The sequence below is a fragment of the Drosophila willistoni genome, assembly GCF_018902025.1.
Source record: "Drosophila willistoni isolate 14030-0811.24 chromosome 2L unlocalized genomic scaffold, UCI_dwil_1.1 Seg196, whole genome shotgun sequence".
Taxonomy (NCBI): Eukaryota; Metazoa; Arthropoda; class Insecta; order Diptera; family Drosophilidae; genus Drosophila; species Drosophila willistoni.
In genome coordinates, this window is record NW_025814048.1 from 6545914 (window position 1) to 6566121 (window position 20208).

The 20208-nt window shown below is 36.5% G+C and overlaps 2 protein-coding genes across 2 annotated transcripts; one reads left to right on the top strand and one right to left on the bottom strand.

The window, feature by feature from the left end:
• Nucleotides 1-5570: 5570 nt before the first annotated feature.
• On the bottom strand, nt 5571-10567 carry LOC6640077 (inner centromere protein). Its single transcript, XM_002063160.4, has 6 exons — nt 10351-10567; nt 10090-10270; nt 8928-10026; nt 8754-8850; nt 7132-7804; nt 5571-5874 (listed from the first exon to the last, which is right to left on the bottom strand). Exons 1-6 carry the CDS (start codon nt 10435-10437, stop codon nt 5681-5683), a joined length of 2331 nt encoding a protein of 776 aa, XP_002063196.3. The 5' UTR covers nt 10438-10567; the 3' UTR covers nt 5571-5680.
• A 789-nt stretch (nt 10568-11356) lies between these two features.
• LOC6640076 (peregrin) lies at nt 11357-16255 on the top strand. Its single transcript, XM_002063159.4, has 4 exons — nt 11357-12772; nt 12832-14090; nt 14155-14429; nt 14496-16255. Exons 1-4 carry the CDS (start codon nt 11572-11574, stop codon nt 16060-16062), a joined length of 4302 nt encoding a protein of 1433 aa, XP_002063195.1. The 5' UTR covers nt 11357-11571; the 3' UTR covers nt 16063-16255.
• The last annotated feature ends 3953 nt before the right edge of the window (nt 16256-20208 follow it).

A 20208-nucleotide genomic window follows, 5' to 3' on the forward strand; every position in this document is an offset into this window, starting at 1 on the left:
CCCTAAAAACAAAACAGAGATGAAAACCTTAAGGTTCACTCTATGACTAAAGACTCGACGACTCTGACTGTATGAGTGATTCAGTTATCATAGAGGGCAACAGATTTGGAACCTTGAAAATTTGCCTAAGAAAAACCTCAGGCCAGGTGAAATAGAAAGTTGTATATTTTGTTTATTGTGCTTGGTTTTGGCTTGGTTTTTTTTCATTTTCTTTTTTTTTTTTTTAATAACAAGCAGAGCAATTTTCCTTTGCTGTTTGTTTAAGCCATGTCATTATGTGTGTGTGTGTGTGTGTATGTTGATGTTCCAATGGTTGAATCGACCCCCACGCAGGAGACGAAAACGTAGACGACTGGTTGCCTTTTTTCACCATTTCTTTTACATTTTATTTTCATCAAGTTTTTTCTTTTTTTTTGCTTTCTTTTGGGCCCTTTTTCAACACTCATTTTTCAACGGAAGTGTTGCAGTTGGTAATTATTTCTTGTTGTTGTTTTTCTTCTTCTTTTCTTTATTTTGGGGTCTCTTGTTAAATGACTCATGGGATTTGGTTGCGTAACCATTAAAAGCCGGGTGAATGTGGCCAAAGTAATAAAGAGCAGATGAAAGAGCAAAAGATTATGAATACTGCAGCTGAACTGCTGATATATAAGTATATATATATATATATATATATATATGAATACAAGCATTTAGATGGATTTTTTTTTTGGCAGATTGTGTAATCTTCTGACGGGGAAAAGGCTTTCATGTTTTCACCAAATCTTGTCTGATGGAAGCGATTATACTGATTAATTACTATACTATTAGCAAATGTTTATTATATTAGTCTTATGAAATGATTCGTGCTAATCAATGCTTTGGGAAAGAATTCAGTTATGGGTTTTAGCTTATTTATCTCAAAAGTGAAAGATTTAACTACTATAAAATAGTTTATTCATAGTTAATCTATTGTTCTTTATTATGTAAATGTCTTAAATATATTTAAAGGTTCATTGACGATGATTTTTGTTAAATTCTTTCAAATTTCTTGGAAAAATTTTATAATATTAACTTCTAAAATCTATCAATAATAATTCTTGTCAGATAATTTGATGTTTACTATGCAAATGAGATCTTAGTTTAATTTTATTTCTTTAAAATTTATTACTAATCGAAAACATGTTCTCATTTTGATAAAACAAAAAAAATTTTGTAAATTTCTGCGTTGATTATTATGAAATATTTTCAGGCTTAAGGTTTAGTGAATCGATATAAAAACTAGAAAAAAGGGAAACAAAAATTATTTATTTTAAAATTTCCTTTGACAGAAAGCCAAAAGTTTTGGAGAAATACGTTTTTTTTTTAAGATTTTAGAAGTAAATTTCAAAAGTTTACAGAAATTTTTTAATGATATAACGATTAAAAATATTTGTAATAAATCTTTTTAAATTCTAAAAAATCAATGTTTTAGCTTAATTTTTGTTTAGTCGCAAAAATCAAACAAATAATTTTTGTTTAATTTATATTTAAATGTTATTTATTTGGCACTTTTAAGGACTTTTTCTAAATCTAAATAAAATTCGAATAAATAATTCTATTAAATATTTAAATTTTTGACAGTTAGATAAGATAAATAAACGATTTTTATGTAATTTTCTATAAAGTTCCAAATTTTCAAAAACTACACCTAAAAAACAAAAGACTTAAGACACAAACTTGTTTGAAACTCACCTTAATAAAAACGGCAATCTGTATTATGTTGATTGATTGAGGTTTTTTGCGTTATTTTCGTTATTTTCTATTACATTTTATACACACACTCAAAAAATTTCACCAAAAAACTGCAAAGTCCCAAAAAAATAAAAAATAAAACTAAAAAATTAGGAGAAAGAAACGAAAAATGTTTGTAGACGGAAGCTGCCAAACTTGACAGCCGTGGAAAAAATGCGGTTTTGAAGGAACTTAAAGATTTAAATTTAACACAAAAAAAATGCCAAGTCAAACTTGACAGTGAGAGGCTGGCTAGTCGGTCAGACTAAGAGCGAGAGAGCGAGAGCGAGAGGGGAGGTAAAACAAATGATGGCTTGTGTGTAGTGCAGCTGCCATCTAACAAGTAAGAAGCAAACAGAAAATTGGCACAAAACGCTATCAAAATGGCACAAGTAACAGTAGAAAATGCTGGAGCTACAGTTGAAGTTGAAGCTGAAGCTGGAGGAGTTGGTGGAACATTTTAGAGTCGGTGACCACACTAAAAGTGATCCATTCTGATTTGCGTAGGCTCCTTGTTGTAACCCAAGAGTCAGCAGCAGCAGCAGGTGGCAGCATTGATCATGATCCGGTTTCCCTTTTCAAATTTTTCTTTCTTTGTTTTTTTCTTCTTTTTTTTGCAATTTTAATTAACTTTTATAGTTTGTTTGCATATTTTTTAATTAACAGTGAAAATTGTGAAGACAAAATACACAAATTATGTTACAAAAAAACGGGCAAAAAACAAAAACAAAACACAAACGAATTTGCAAACAAATTTCACACACACATTCACAACAATAATGGTAAAGTCTGCGTTGTTGTTGTGTGTGTGTGTGACGGTTGAAGGGGATGGTGGCAAAAGGTAGCGCGCGCAAAAAAAAAAGAAAGTTTTTTTCGTTGATTTTGTTGTTGTTATTTTTGTTGTTTCTTTCTTTTCTACACATACACAGAGATATCCACCGCATAGATATGTATATCATTCATACGTTTACATATTTGCCTTTTGCGGCATTTCTATAGACGAACACACACACATGTGGAAAATTGAGCTTCAGCTTATGAGCTCGTTTTAGTTATTCACTTTTCATAGATTAAGGCGCACACACAGACACACTTTAAGATACTCAGATACAAATAGAGATGCAGATACAGAAATACGCACACAGAGGTAAAACGCATAAACGCGAGAGCGGCTTCTTCTTTATTGGCTTCGTTCACTTCGTTCGTTGGCCACGTCTTGATACAGAACCCGTCAACAGGTGTTTCCCGTTCGAATGTTCACAAGCAACTGAGCTCAGCGAGGTGAAGACCCAAACCAAGCAGATTGTTGGATCTTGGCTAACTGAAGAAAGTGGTAAAAGGAACGGGTAAGACGATTTTTTCAAAAAGGTTGTAAAATCCCTTTGAAAAAATAAATATTTAAACTCATTATTAAGGAAAGAAATGTTTAGTTGAGTATTTCAACATGAATAAGTGATCTAAATACAGATAATCAAGGAAATATATTTTATTTTTATACTTTATGTTCTAAGGATCAGCATAAAAAATATTTAAAATTACTTATTCACACTAAATTGAATAAGTTAACGGTTTAAAATTTAAACTTGAAGTAATTATAATTTACTAATGTTAGTAATTCATATTATAAAACTTTTTAAAACTTAACTTTTCATAAGAGATTACTTGTATAAATGGATTATGATTTGTTTACTTAAATTTAATACCATCAAATACTCTAAAATTATAATAAAATTAATAGGCAAAATTCCATTTTCAATGAGGATTACTTAAATTTAATACCATCAAAAACCCTAAAATTACAATACAATTTCTTATTTATCTTATATTTATGAAGAAAATTGGAAATTTTGTCAAAATATCATCAATTTCTCAGATAAGATTTCTGTTTCATAAGAATTTGTTAGCATTTAAATGTCTTAATTATTAAAAGGAAACGTTTTAAAAAGAAACTTTTTGAAGAGTTAATAAACTACTAAATTTGTATTTTTGATTACCATAGAAAAATGAAAAAATAATTTTGTTTGTTTTATGAATTTTTATTTTTGATCAATATAAAATAATTATATTTGTGTTGTAACATATATTAATAATATGTATAAGTTACAAATAAAAAATACTTTTGATTACTCTTTCATTCATCAAATAAAACGATTTTTTTGATTTATATTAAAAAATCAGAAAATCTAACAATTACGGTCCTTGTTAAACAATTCATTTTAATTAAGTTGAATTACTGACTAAAACTCTTTAAGCAAATTTTTTTATTTGTTGTTGAATTACTGACTAAAATTCTTCAATCAATCATTTTTCTGAACTAAGCCGCAGAAAAAACTGAATATTTCTTAATAACCAAATTAAAATACAAATCCTATACAAAATTCAAAACGAATTATTTTATTTTGTAGTTACCAGTTTTATCTTTATCTGAATTAGCTCAAAAACAACGATTATTAAGGATTAAATTTCAATAATAAACATAAAGAAAAACATATATTATATTTAAAATATAAAAGAAATATATATAGAAATATTTATATTTATATATATAGAAAATTAATTTTAAGATAACTTTTTGTAAGACAATTATAATCGACACTTTTATGGAGAAAAAGTTATTACATAACAAGCACAAAATATTAAGGTTCAAACTTCTATGTTTACTTTGAAACAGATTTTCAATGAGTTATAAACTATACAAATTTACTAAACCAATAACTTTTAACTACTATTATGGAGAAAAAAAAATCTATTTCTATACTATAGATCCTTGATTGTAGTTTAAAACATTATTAACATTACAAAAATACTTTACGTCGCTTCATTCTCTCATAAAATAAAGTTTCGTGGAATTCCATTTGTTGTGGTTAGAGTATCTAAAAGTCAATGTTATTGTTTCTTGAATTTGCTTATTTCTTAACTTGTTTTGTCTCAGCTTATTCCCGGTTTTCGTGGTGGTGAGTTTCGCATGGTAAATATATTTCCATTACTCGATTCCCCACGGCGCCCATTAAGTATCCAACAAGTTCGACAGTTGCCATTTGAAAGGAAGCAATAACAATTGAAAGTGGCAATAAAAGGAGAAGAAAAAAACTGAAAACCAAGATCAAGATGAAGATTCTTTAGCGGCCCATGGTTTGCCAAATGAGGCTTGGTATGGGTGGACACGGTAGATGACGGTTGTTTCGGCTTTGTCTAACGATCTTGAGGCTGGACTCCAATCAGCAATGTTTAGCAATTACCATGTAAATTGCAAACGCACGAAGAGAAGCCGCAAAAGCAATTGAAAATGAAATTGTTTAAGGCAGGATGGATTCCGATTTTTTTCCACGAATCTACAATTTCAACGAGCACCCCCAAAAACAACGGCAGCAGCATCATCTATCCGCTTATCTGTACCCATCCATCATTATGATCATCTGCAACTTTAATCACGCATTCGGCATTCGTTTTTGATGTCACCTCATTTGGCAGCCAAGCGCCGCCGCCAAGTGTTGAAAGAGAATCGAACAGCAAGAAGAGCTCCAACTCCAACTTCAGTTATCTCCGGCTCATGCCACAAAACCATGCCCCATGACCAGTGAAATTGTGTTTACTTCTTCATTTTTTTTCTCTCCCTCTTCTTCTTCTTCGCTTGCTCTTTTTTTCACACTTTTGCTTGGAATCAATCCTCAATTGTTTGGCAACTCCATCATGACCATTAATTGAGCACGGCCCGTCGGCTTTAATAGTTCCTAAGCACTTGGGGTATTAATGTCAGTGGAAATCAAGAAGCAGCGGTAAATTCATCCATATGATGCTTCCATTCTGTTATTTTTTTTTTCTTTTTCTTGTTTTGTTAAACTTTTATTTTACTTTTTATTGAATTAAATATGAACATAGATAATAATTTATAGCAAAAAATTCAAAGAGGCAAAACGTATATTAAAAATATCTAATATTTTGGCAACTCGGAATATCGCGGCGGTGTGGACCACAGCACACTGGAATTACGTTTCAGGTGACTGGGATCAATGTTGGGGAAAATTAACTTCAAATCAGGTGTAGTGGGTGCCACCGAAAAGAAGCTATCGATGACATCGGTAGGCGCATGGCTTTGCATTTTGATTGCTTCTCCCCGTATATGACCTGCAAAGAAATAAACAAAACGTTTTTATTTTAGAAACAATATCTTCTAGAAGTTGGTATAATAGGATCATAGAGTAGGACTACGATTAGTCGAGACGGTCTGGACCAAACCCCTACAAATTTTATAACTTCATATCTTTAAATCAATCAACAATCAAATATTTACAACAAATTAACAAATAAATTCAATCAATAGTTAGAAGTAATTATCCAATGTTGTTAAAACAAAATTTTCTTTTGTGGATTCGATAAATTGAAACTTTATCATGATTTATTAACTCATTAGGCTTAAAGTTTTCAAGAAAAATTAATAATGTTTTATATTATTTATGAAAAGATATTTTTGAAGCTGCTTTGCTATTTTAGAAAGAAAATTTTGTTTGCCATCTTGGATAATAAAAGATCACAGTTAACAGAGACAAGGGACCAAACAGGGACAGGGGATTTTATGGGCCCCGCGCAGAAATGAGATTTTTGATCACTGAAAGGTGAATTCAATGTTGTATGATTACATTAAAATACAGTTCTAGGCAAAATATAACAAAAATTTAATTTCAAAAATTCCTCTAAACTCTTAACTTTGCAAATCTGTAAATTTGCTAAATGTTAACTAAAGTGATATCAATTTTGAAATTTTTATTTAAAATGGGTTGGAATAATGTTTGGGTGGAACGGACAATCAGAAATAAGAGTTCGTCTCAATGAAATATTTAATACATAAAAAAGCTTAACAGACTCGTTTTGTTATAACCCATTTAAGCTACACATCATCAAATGATGAATCTTTAGGTAATATTGAGACAACATTTTAAAATAGTTTAACGATGATTTAAACAAAATCAATTAAGCCAAGAACTGAGCTATTTTCTACTAGGAAAATTTACATGTATTGTCTTTATGGTAAACTCTTATGAATTTAGTCAGAAATGCGGTCTGTTCACCAAACAGACCGCACTAATGCTTGGGTTTAAACATAAATAATTGGTATTGAAGAAATCGAGCTTAAGAAAATAAATTGTTAAGAAATATAAAATAGAAGGATTTTTTATACATAGATAGCTAACTAGGAATTGCTAACTTCTAACTGAGAAAGAACTAGTCCTGAGTCTAAAATATCACAAAAATAACATAATTTTCATGGGAAATCCACAAAAAACTACTTTAAGAAGATTCTCACATGAAAAATTCGAATCAAAACCAATTAGAATTATTTAAAAGTTGAAATTAGTTACCAATGGCAAAGAATTGTCAACTTACTTCGACTCCATAAGGGTGCTGGTGGTCGCTTGTATGTGACCTTTTCCTCATCATCTGTGGAGTCATCCTCGTGCAGCATTTCCCATGTGAACTTATTTTTCGGTGGTGGCGGTAACATTTGCTTGGCTTTTGCATTCAATTGCTGCAGTTTTTGCTGTTCCAACTCCCTTAACTTGGCCTTCTTGGCGGATTCGGCTTCCTCTAGCAAACGCATTTTACGCTGTTGCTCCTCCATTTCTTGTCGCCGCTTCTCGTCCAATTTTTCCTTCTCCTGCTGTTTCTTAATTCGCTTCTCCTCACGTTCTTTCGCCAGTTTGGCCATGCGTTCGGCTCGCTCTCGCTCCTTGGCCTCGCGTTGCTGGGCCGCCTGAAGATGCTTTTGTTCGCGTTGCTTTTTGCGCTCTTCGGCCAATTGATGCAGACCCTTGCGGAAATCATCGCCGCTGTTCTCTCGGCTTAAAGTCTTTGTGGATGTGGAATTAGTGGTCTTAAGATTGGTACCAGTCGCTGTCTTTGTTAATGTGCCGGCCTTGGAAGCACTCATTGGAGCCTTTTTGGGTTGAGCCGAATTAATGGGCAACACCGAGGAACTCTGAGTTGGCGTAAAGAATCGTCCAACAGTGGGTGCTGGCAATTTTCCTACTTTTGGTGTATTACTCGATCCTGGAGTGTTCTATAAAAAAGAAGAGAAATCGGAATTATATAGAAAATATAGAAAACGAAACTCTCTGAATAATCATAAAATTGATTACAATATTTTCCCAAAGCCGCTTCTTTGAATTGAACTTTTTACACTAGTTAAGTAATTTTACTATAGGTCAAATAATAATAAAAGCTCTGAAAGTAAGTTATCGTAAATTTGGGTTTCTTGGCCACCAAAAAACGATATTTTGAACTGAAACAAGATATTTTTAGCATGTTAATAGGTTAATAGAGCAAAATATTACGACCTAATCTAGCATTTAATAGTATTTCCGATCAGAAATGAACTTTTTCCAACCCCTGTTCTGATTAAGTGAGCTCGTCCTCAAATCATAAATGACTCCTTTTTAGGGAGAAAATGATACCCTAGCCACGACTCGTTTTGATGAGTTGCTTATAACCTCTTCATTTGATAACATTTGACTCCCTTTTCAGTAATTTTTCTAATAACAAACGATAACTTTCATTTATAAAGCGTGGGCGACTCATTTTCGAATCATATTTTTTATCTACTCATTCTAAAATTATATCCGTTTTAGAGTCATATTTAGATTAAGAGCGCTTCTTGTTCTTAATAAAGTAAGAAAATAAAACCATTTTAGTCAACAAAGGGGCTCAAAGTAGACTAATCAATGTGATATCTGCCAAATCAAACACTGGGTTGGACTTAAGTTCTTAATAATACGACCGAGTCCATTATGTTGACTGCAGAAGGTAACTGAAAAGAAACGAATGCTCCGAGAAAATAGAGAAAACCCGCCTTAGTTTTCCAGACTTAAACAACTGGGAAACAACTATTAAGTCCATCAAAAATTCAGATAAAAGAGATCCAGAACGTTACTTGAATGATTTAGCGTCTCACAGTATTCTACTGCTGCGTTTCACAACAAATTTTGGGATACTTTCAGATGATGACTTACAATTTCCTTGATCCGCTTGGGACGCAAATTATTTTGAGCAATTGCCACCTGTTCGAAAGCCTCCACTCGCATCTTCACTGGACTCTGCATTAGGGGACTGTATTGAAGAAAATAATTTCAATTAATATTACCGAAGGCTAGCGAAGATAAAAAACCAATATTCATTCTGCTTACTTGAACAACTCATGTGGCCGTGTGGGCATTTTGAGTGCTTTCAATGTGCTGGCACTGCTGATCAATTTGGTGACGACTGTTGCCACTGGCAATGGTTCCTCAACAGAATTATCCTCGGTCATCAGACTATCGTGTCTTGGTGCTTCTGGTAGACTAACATCTCGAGCTGTTTCCATTGACTCCTCTTGTTCGCCAGAGTTCACTTGGAATGTGGCATCGTTGGCTTCTGGCTGACCACTCAATACGACAGTAGCGTCTGCCGGTGGAACGGTACTGGTTGGAGCTGGTCCCAGGACCACAGTTTCATTGGATGGCGCCTCGAGAGCATCTTTATAGATGGAACGATTCTGATTGTCGACACGTGGACGTGTTTCGGTACTATTTTTTCGTGTACGCGATGATATTGGTGATCCTTGATCCAGTATACTGAAACGCTCCACTTTGATGGGACGATGGTTGGCGGCTTTTTTCTTTGTTTTCTTTGTAGGCTCATCAGTGGTCTTGGAGAGGACTGTGTCATCCGTTTGTCTGGTAGTTTCTGCCTCCAGGGCAACAGTGGAATTGCCTGTGGATTTTTGCATATCGACGCTAAGCTTTTCACGTTTAATTTCCACTCGAAGATTCCTTGTCCTGTTACCGAATTCCGACTCCACTGAAGACTTGTTTACTGTAGACGTGTCCACCGAAGACTTCTCAGCCGTTGTAGTGTCAACTGAAGAGTCGGGAACCGGAGCTGGATCAGAATTAGGCGCTTCCTTTTCAATTGTAGTGGTCTTATTTCTACTGCTTGTTGAGCTATTGAACTGAGAGGCACGCTGTTCGCTTTCCACTTTAACCTTTACCAGCTCCTCTTGACTGGGTCGACGCAGTTTTTGCTTAATGCTCGGCTCTTTAAGATTCTTTTCAGATTTCAGTTTGGCTGCCCGCTGAGGTCGTCCCGTCGTGTTCATGGTGGAATCTGCCAAAGTTGGTGCTGGTGGTGGAGGCATTAGCGAAGCTGTACTATTAAGATTTTCCTCTGCCTCAGCCACGGCCAAGAGCTGGGAATTGCTCATGCGCGCACTCTGGCGCACACTGTATTCCGATGGAGCATCAGTCTCTGCATAAATCATAATTTATTATCACTTTTTAGTGGAATTTGTTAGAAAATTGCTTTACTCACCACTTTCATGCTCGTTTTCCGATAGTGAAGTCAGACGCTTGGGACGCTTCTTGGCTTGTTGCGGCGTCACAGAACTGTTTCCGCTTATTGCAGGAGCAGCTGCTTGGGATGTGGCTTTGCCATTCTCGCCAGAACTTGGAGTTCCACCATTTAAAAGGTCTGATAGTTCGCTCATTTGTTTCTGCAATAATAAAACCAAGCGTTTATAATCCTTTCTTGTCTCTGCCTACCCCGCCCCCCAACCAACCGCTTTACACTCACTTTGTATAGTGTATCCAAATTCAACTGATACTCCATCACCGAGTTCAATATTTCCATTAAATCCTCCATTTTCTCACACACCCACATGCACAATCCAACCAAACACAAAAAAAAATGCACAAAATTTATCAAATTCCAATATTTGTCACGGAATTTTCATCCGTTTATTTCAAATGGCGGCAATGCAGACGCGCGTATGTATTGAAGCCAAACAACCGATAACCGATAGCCGATAAATTTGACGACTCACTTTGAGACTTACTCAAAATTATAGGGATAGCAAGAAACTCTGCTCAATCGTAATGAGAAAATTTACTAAAATATTTCATTATTTTTCTTATTGCAAGAAGACAGTATTAAATGTTTAATAATATATTTAATCAATTTACTTTGATGACGAACTCAATGAGTGCTAAACATAGAGTTCAAACTGAACTACACAAATTAATTGTATGGTACAATTTGAAACGTGACATATTTAATATAATATATATAAATTTCTGTTATTTGTGCTTTTATCATGCATATTTATTATTAATGTTGTAAAAAAATAATCGTAGACAGACTTTTAGAAAGTGAAGAACAACTATCAGAGCTAATTTTAAATTATTTTCATATTCGTTTGAAAAAATATACACATTTTAAAATTAACTTGAGCAACTGCAGTTATTAATATTTATTTCATCAGTTTGGCAGTTGTTGTTCCAATGTGCACAGGTTTTGTATCTGACCTGGGCGGCAAAAGTGAAATGCCGATGGTCCATCCCTGATTTTACAGACAGCAGCTGCTCTGGTGGCAATTATTTTATGTTGTATTTCATTAATCAGATGGCATAGAAATCATCATAATTTAAATTTATATTGTAACTAAATTAATAAAAAAGGTTAATTTGCATTGTAAAATTAAGATTTCTTGGGTTTTTCCCACCTTGATTATATGCCGCCATTTAGGGTGGCCTTAACTCCATTATTGATCGATAGTTATCGATAGTTAGGCGAATTAACACACTGGCAGCGCATCTCTAACACATTTGTTAATATCGCGTTTTTTTGCAAGCCAACGAAAATTTTGAGCCAGGAACAAACAAAAACCGCGCGCATTGCGACAACCATAATAAGATGTCTATATAGGGGTCGCCCAGTCGGAGGAGCAGACCAATCTGTCACCAATTGCAAGCAGAATAAACGACACTCGCGCTCTTCGCCTCAGCAGCAGCAGCAATGGGCCTCGATTTTGATGCCGTGGAATACTGCAAAGGCGTTAAGGACCAGCAGTCGCAGCCACCGTATGCCTGTCCAGTGCGAGGCTGTGATCGTAGCTATAAAACAATTGTGGGGCTACAGTATCATCTGGTCAAATACGATCATGACAATCCGCAACCATTAACTCCGGTGCTGACACCGCATCGGAAAAAGGCCCGCTCTCGTTCCACGCATCATCATTCGACGCCCAAGGATAGCGGGAGCAAGACATCAACTCTAGGAATAAGGGGGAAAGATGGAAGCACCACCAGTGCCAGTGGAGGAGGAAGCGGTGGTGCTGGTGGTGGTGCTGGCAGTGGTGGTGTGGCAGGTGTCCGAAGTGGTCAAGAAAATGGCTGTATATCAAATCGCTCGGCTAATGTAAATCCCGAATCATTGGTCTCTTTTAATGAGGACGAAGGTCTGGTTACATTCAATATTGATGGCAAAAGCGTGCGCCTGGGCATAGATGATCCTTTGCCCCTGGTGGATGATGAAGAGTTTGCCACATTGGTGGAACGCGGATGCATACTGAATGCCGAAGCTCGGCCGCTGGAGGAGCATGCTGCTTGGGCCAAAGTCCAGGTGCCGGTGGCTAAAGTAATAGAAATTAAAGATTACCATGTGCCTGATGCTCCACCTCGGCCATTGGCCTATTATCGCTTCATAGAGAAATCTCTGGAGGAGCTGGACGGGGAAATTGAATACGATGTGGATGAGGAGGACTCCGCCTGGCTGGAGCATATGAATGATGAGCGTCAAAAGCTGGGACTGAATTCAGTTACCATTGATACGATGGAATTGCTAATGGATCGACTGGAGAAGGAGTCACATTTCCAGGCGGCAGCCAATGGCACGCCCACTGGCGTCGAGGTTGACGATGATGCAGTCTGTTGCATTTGTCTAGATGGAGAGTGCCAGAACACAAATGTGATTCTCTTCTGTGACATGTGCAATCTGGCCGTACATCAGGATTGCTACGGAGTACCCTATATACCAGAGGGTCAATGGCTATGCCGGCGATGTTTACAATCGCCAAGTAAACCGGTCAACTGTGTGCTCTGTCCCAATGCAGGTGGAGCCTTCAAGCAGACGGATCATGGACAATGGGCGCATGTGGTGTGTGCCTTATGGATACCAGAAGTTCGTTTTGCCAATACAGTGTTCCTGGAGCCTATAGGTAAGAATAAATGTCATTTTCTTCTTTGGCTTTCCATCTCTAAACTTAATCCTTTGCAGATTCCATTGAGACCATTCCACCTGCACGCTGGCGTCTCACCTGCTATGTGTGCAAAGAGAAGGGTCTGGGGGCATGCATCCAATGCCATCGGAATAGTTGCTATGCCGCCTTCCATGTGACCTGTGCCCAACAGGCTGGTCTCTATATGACCATGGACACCATTAAGGATGGCCACAATGATTCGTCCATGCATGTCCAGAAATTTGCCTATTGCCATGCCCATACGCCGGCAGATGCTAAGCTAAAGATGAATGTACCCGACTTCGAGGATACGAGGCACAAAATGCGTGAGGCACGCAAAGCGCTGGCCAAGAAGAGGTCAACCGCTCCCGTTGTCCTTATACCAACAATTCCTCCGGAGCGTGTCCAAGAGATTTCTAGTATAATTCATATGCAAAAGAAGAAGGAATTCCTGGACAGGATCATAGCATATTGGACGCTAAAGCGTCACTATCGTAATGGTGTCCCTCTGCTGAGGCGCCTCCAGAGTCAGGGCCATAATCATGGTGTGATCCAGAGGAATGGCATAGAGGGCTCACCAGATACGAATGAATTGTATCGCCAGTTGAAATATTGGCAGTGTCTGCGTCAGGATCTGGAGCGGGCGCGTCTTCTTTGTGAGCTGGTACGCAAACGGGAGAAGCTGAAGGTGGCCTTTGTTAAGATATCGGAGGAGGTGGTTATGCTCCAGCTTAATCCATTGGAATCTGCCCTAACCAAATTGTTGGATAGCCTTGAATCTCGCGATACCATGGAGATATTTCGAGAGCCTGTGGACACGAGTGAGGTGCCCGATTATATGGATATTGTAAAACAGCCTATGGATCTGGGCACGATGCGGGATAAGCTGAAGAATTGCAAATATTCCTCACTGGAGCAACTGGAGGTCGATTTCGATCTGATGATACAGAATTGTTTGGCCTACAATAATAAGGATACGGTGTTTTATCGTGCCGGCATCAGGATGAGAGATCAGGCTGCTCCTCTCTTTGTCCAGCTGCGCAAGGAGCTTCAACGGGATGGACTACTAGAGCGTAGTCAGCGTTCCCATGTGGATCATGTGGAGGCGGAAGTCGAACACGAGCTGAAGCAGCTGCTGGCTGTGCCGGCTAACGAGGATGTCGTCCAAAAGTTACTCATACTCGCGGACAAATCCCAAGTCCTTAAGAATCCCAGCTACAGGACGAAGAAGATAAAACAGATTAGGCTAGAGATTACCAGAATGCGTAAAGCTTTACAAAAGAAACGTTTTGCAGCGGTAAGTAATGATATTTTGTCATCAGCTTTATCAGTTTCTATAACTTTTTTTCCAACCTTTGCAGCGACACTCCACTCAGGCGCAGAATCATAGCGACGATGAGGAGGAGGAGGAGCTGGAATCGAGAGCCCAAAAGCGCACACGCAAGCATCTTAATAGCACCACTATTAATACCACCATGGATATGGATGAGGACGATGATGAGGACTCCGAGGATGATTCCATGGCTGAGGATGAGGATGAGGGAGTGAAAGACATCAATAATTCAACACAAACTCCGCCCTGCAGTCCCATCAAGAGTCTCAATAACAGCAGTTCACCCGTGGGCATCAATCGAAGGTGGGTTTTGGAACCGTAAATACAGTCAATTTGGATTTCATTAATCTATCTATTAATCCCTTCTAGAACGGCCATTTTGATTACACGCAAGGCACAGACTCTTAAACGTCCATCAGAGCCGCCAGCCACTCCCGTCAAAGAGGAGGAACATATGAATTCGCAATCCTCTAGCACACAATCCACTAGCCTTATCTCTTCCAATTCCTCCTCGACAACAACAGCGGCCACGGCCGCCTCAAGTAATCTGAATTCAGTTCTGGCCACTGCTACGCCCACTGCCTCCTCTGGTTTCACGCTGACGCAGAGTCGAGATCTGAGTAGCAACAATAGTGCGAACAGCGGAATAGGAGCAGCTGCAGCAGCTAGTTTAACCACAACCGCCTTGTCCATAAGCAATAAAATTGGTTTCGGCAGCAAATCACCCAAAAGATCAGCGCCTGGACGCTATCGTCGATTAACTGAAATGAGTAACAGTGTCTCCTCCATGTCACCAAAGAAGTCACCCAATCCAGCGACAATAGTTCCCGTCTTAGCGCCCGATCCAGTGCCCTTTGAGCGTATACCGGACAGTTTTCGTGTCTATCGTGGCAACAATCAACGCGATGCCAGTGAAAGTGATGATGCTCCCTCCCAGTCGAGTAGTCCCTGCAGCAGTTGCTCCGATTTCAGTGTGTCCGGCAGTTGTTCGGACTTTGAGAGCGATGAGGCAAGCGATGCGAACGGCGGTGGAGGTGGCGAAGGCGGTGATGGCAATGATTCCTCTCAGGATGGTCTGGATTTACCGAGCTTGAATAACACTGGAGGTCAGGGTAATGGTAATATGGCAATTAGTAGCAGCAGTAGCAGTAGTAGCAGTGGCAGTTCCAGCGATGAAAATGAAGACGAGCATGTGGCGAGGAATAAGCAAAGGATAACTAGAAGTACGCCCACCCCAACGCCCATGCACACGCCATCAGGTTTAGCAAGAGGCGGCGGAGGATTACGAGGCAGAGGCAAAAGACGTAACAATCTCAGCGAGTCTACCAGTTCCACAGCTACGCCTCCCCCCATTGTGCGGAGAGGTGGTAAGCTGAGATCCGCCACCCCAAATGCCTTGCCCCCCTCACCGTTGATTAACAATATTAAAGCCCGAAGGAATACCACCCACACCAGCACATTCATAACGAACAATAACAAGCGAAAGAGTCATGACGATTTGGATGATTCGGTGGTCAGTAGAAGCCTCAATTCGCATGGAAAACCATCTCTGGAGCCACTTCAATTGGTGTGGGCCAAATGTCGGGGTTATCCCTGGTATCCGGCCCTCATTCTCGATCCGAAAACCCCCAAGGGATTCGTCTACAATGGTGTACCCCTGCCCGCCCCGCCCACTGATGTATTGGCCTTGCGTAAGAATTGTCTCGACGACATTGTCTTCCTGGTGCTATTCTTCGATGTGAAACGCACTTGGCAATGGTTGCCGGCAAATAAACTGGACATCCTTGGCATTGACAAGCATTTGGATCAACAGAAATTAGTGGAATCCCGCAAGCCAGCAGAACGCAAAGCGGTCAAGAAAGCCTATCAAGATGCTTTACACTATCAGAGTCAAGTATCGGATCTGGAGGGGCAAGGACCCGATCCGATTATGTGAAAGCTAATCAATCAATGGCATTTGTAAAGAACCCAAATCGAAACTCTCGAAATAGTTTAGCCATAAATATGTATGACAAATTTTCTGTTTACCCTTCCCTAACCCCATACCCCGAGCCCATCCGTTAAAATACACAATTTTTGTTAACTATTGATGAGATGAGATGTAGTAAAGGCCCTCCATTAGATGCGTATTTTTTGTCATTCGGTTAATTGGCCTGGCCCACTGCAAGTGGCTATCAGCCAATTTATATGTTATGTACATTTTTCTCTTTTTTTATATATATCTATATATTTTATGGCTAACACAATTTATTTTTGTAAATTATTTCAAAAAAAAAAAACAACCACAAAAAAAAAAAACACATTAAAATAAGGTTGTTGTTGTCCTTGTATCAATTCCGTTTAAATACACGTTCTTCAACAAAAGGATGAGGGACTACCAAGCGGAATTAGCAAATGCTTCAAACCTATTCTGTAAAATCTTTAAAAACAAAAAAAAAAAAAAAAAAACAACCACATGGAATTTATCACCTCAAGACGTTTCAAGCAAAATCAAATCAATGTTTAAGTTAAATAGTTTTAAGTCTCTTTGTAAGAAACAACAAAACAAAAAAAAAAAAACAAAAAAAAAACAACACTAAAAAAAAGAACTTTAACATTTAATAGGAAAAGCGCCTCAAAAGTTGAAAAAGAAAAACAAAAATTGTATCAAATATTTCCTCCACTCCAAGAAAAAAGTCCCTTCTGATAACAACAAGAAAACATTTAAATATATGTACAGATATAATACAGTCATAAGCACATATATAGATATGTGTATATGTATACTTTGTGCTCGTCTTGATTTACACCGCTCCCCCCTGACAACCCTCACGATATGAACAAATAATATATTATTATTATTATTAGTTATCATAATTACTGTGTGTAATTAATGCAAATTTTCGTAAGATATAAGTAAAACAAACAAAACCAACAAACAAAACAGAAATGCCTAGACAATTAAGTATTAAAGTATGTATGTAGATGCCACGCCCACTTTCCCTGGAACGTCCTGAACCCGCCATCCAAGATTCAACTCTATGCCCCCCAAACGACCACACCCCCACCCCAAATGAAAAGATCCATTCAAAAATAACAAGATTGAATATTGTTTCCAAAAAAAAAAAATAATAAACAAAAACAAAAGTTTATCAGTAAATAAAAATACAGAAAAATAAATGTTTTAAACAAAAAAATACAGAAAAATAATTTAGAAATTAATGGTAATACGATCCAAGATTTTTTGGGAAATTTTTTTTTTCAGGCATTTTTTATGATTTACCTAACTAGATCAGTTCGATATAAGGGGAAATTCGTTGACCTAGACGGTTTTTTATATTATGACTTAAATTTTTAACATTTCCTTTCAGAAATTTATGCTTTTATGTTTCTTTTCTTTAATGCTAATAATAATAAATAACTGCCATGCAACTGAATTGGAACAAAAGAAACAACGTTTAATATATATTTGTTGAACTTACTGAATCGTACTGATTCTTTATAATATTCAAGGATATTTCGCTCCAGTCTGTGATTATGGCATTAGTTAATGTTTATTAATCGACTAATTTAGTTTTAGGAAGGTCATTGAGATTTTTCGATTTTCTCTGCTAAGCATAAGGCTTAGTGGGTTCTAAAGTGGCTTAGATCATATTTGTTACTATATAATCGAAAATGAGATATACTAGAGAATTGAATAAATAGATTCACGGTTTTGTGAATGAACTGCATGAACTCTTATGCTGTCCACATTTGATGCTTGGCAGAAAATTCTGTAAACGAATGAAAAGAAGGCTTCAAAAAATAGTTCCTGGTCTTTGTTAGGCAAACGAAAACGAATAGAATTGAGTTTAACTCATAGGTAAACGAACTTTTATTCGTATTTGGATATATGAGTCTTCTTTCTAAGTAATTGAAGTTCTTAGTAAGTTGATACGAAGATTAAATTTGAAGTCTACATAATACATACTTGAAATATATAAATATATATATTTCATATATATATATATAAATAAAATTTTTGTAAACAATATGTTTTTACTTTGTTGTAGAGAACCGAATACTATTGAGTGTTCACTCAGAATTTTGATATTCATCATGCAGAACTAGGTTTTAAGCGTTCTTTCTTCCTTTGTTAATTTGTACTTGTTGACATACAACTCGCAAATTCGAAAAGTAGTTACTCTGTTTGTTCTTCGAATATTATATACTTTGTTCTATAAGCTCGTTTAAAATAATTAATGAAGTTGTAAAAGCTGAATGAAACGTTTGGTCTTTTGGTTATATTCATGCAATGTTTTGCTATAAACCTACTCCAATTTGTTATATGCAAAGTATTCTATCCGTTTAAACCATATTCATATATAAAATAGTCTATTCAGAAGTTCTGGTCTGTAGCTTATCACGACGTTCAAAATGTTATGCATACATATATTCGATTATAAACAAAAATGTTTTCCACAAAATTCAAAAGAGCCATTTCCAATCGACTTTAACATTTTCCTAGATATTAGATAGATCAAAACGTGAAGAAATTTGGTAACTTAGTTAGCCATTAAAATAAGACCTAGAGACCTATTGTTTCTAGGCGACATTACAAAAAAAGGTATTTATAGGTTAGGATTTATAATTTATTCTTTACTTGTTTATGTAAAAGTCCGAAATTTTGGGAAATATTTTAGCATTGTATAAACTTCATTTAATCATTAATTTTAAACTATGTATGTATATGTTATCTTGAAGATTTCAATGATAAACTACAAAAATTAGAAGCTTAAGAATAAAATTTGTAAGTCCTTGAACATGATTTAAAACACTAACTTGTAGGGAAATGAACTCATGATAATTTATACATAGAACATTTATATATTCTGTATTCCTGTTTGTATTCCAAAACCTTCTTCTCAGCATATCTGGTTGAAGCATTTAATTCGGCCATTTGATTTTGAAATTCCAGACTTGACAAACAAAACACTTGGCCCAATCAGATACATTCTGGGCTTTGAAATGCTTCCGTCTGGTCGTAAGAAAATAATATAACAAAGTTATAACCTCTTGCATGGCATGGCTATATGATTTACAGTTTGAGAGTCACTTGTATGGTTCTTAAGTCACGACTCTATAACATGATTAAAGCCAATTAAATGGCACTAAAAAACGAAACGTGGCCAAAACAAAATCCCCAGAAAAATGATTGTCTGGCCGATTGAGTTGAAATATGTGTTAAATATGTTGCGTTTTAAGTTTAAAGTCGGCGTGAAATAAATGATAATGCCAGGTGAATGTAAATGTAGTTGGCCAAAAATTAACAAATTAACAAAAAAAATGCAAAAACATTTCATTTTTCATGTTGGCTTAAACGGTAGCCATTTAATGTGTCATTCGAACAACTCAATTCCCATTTAACATCAGCTTATAGAACGCCCATACCAAACTTGGCCTTAATTTTAAATGCAAATTAATTTGTTGCTGTCGACGATTTGTGAAGTTGATTATTGATTGGGAGAGTAAGTACACTATATACTATATATGTGTACTCGAATAGTTGAGAGTAAGTGTAGGTCATTGCGTTGGCGCTCTACAAAAATGTGTTGAATCAAAAGCGGAACGCGGCCTGACGGGAACTTCCCAAAGCTTTTTTTCTTAATATTTTTTATTTCTTTTCGATATCAAAACAAGTTATTTGTTGTGACGTCAAACCCGTCTTAGCCATGGCAGGCCGGAGCCAATTTAGAGAAAAACCACAAACAGAAATCCGTTTATAAAAAGAATGTTTTGGCTTACCAAAATAAACGGCCTTGGGTTAAGGGGGGCCCAAAATAAAACAACAAACAAATTTAATTCAATTATACATTTAATAATAAGAATAATTGAATTAGTTTATATAAACAAAAGCGGCTTCACTTTGTCTTAGTTTCGACAACTTTGTTTAAATGTTCCTCTAAAAAGAATATATATTAAGTTTTGTTTCTTATTTGTATATTTAGCCAAGTTTAGATAGCCTTATTCTTATTTAATGGGCTAATACAAATGACATAAAAAAGTTGTTACATTAAGAGAGGAAATTAAATTGCTTACTTCTTGATTTAGTTTATAAAATAGA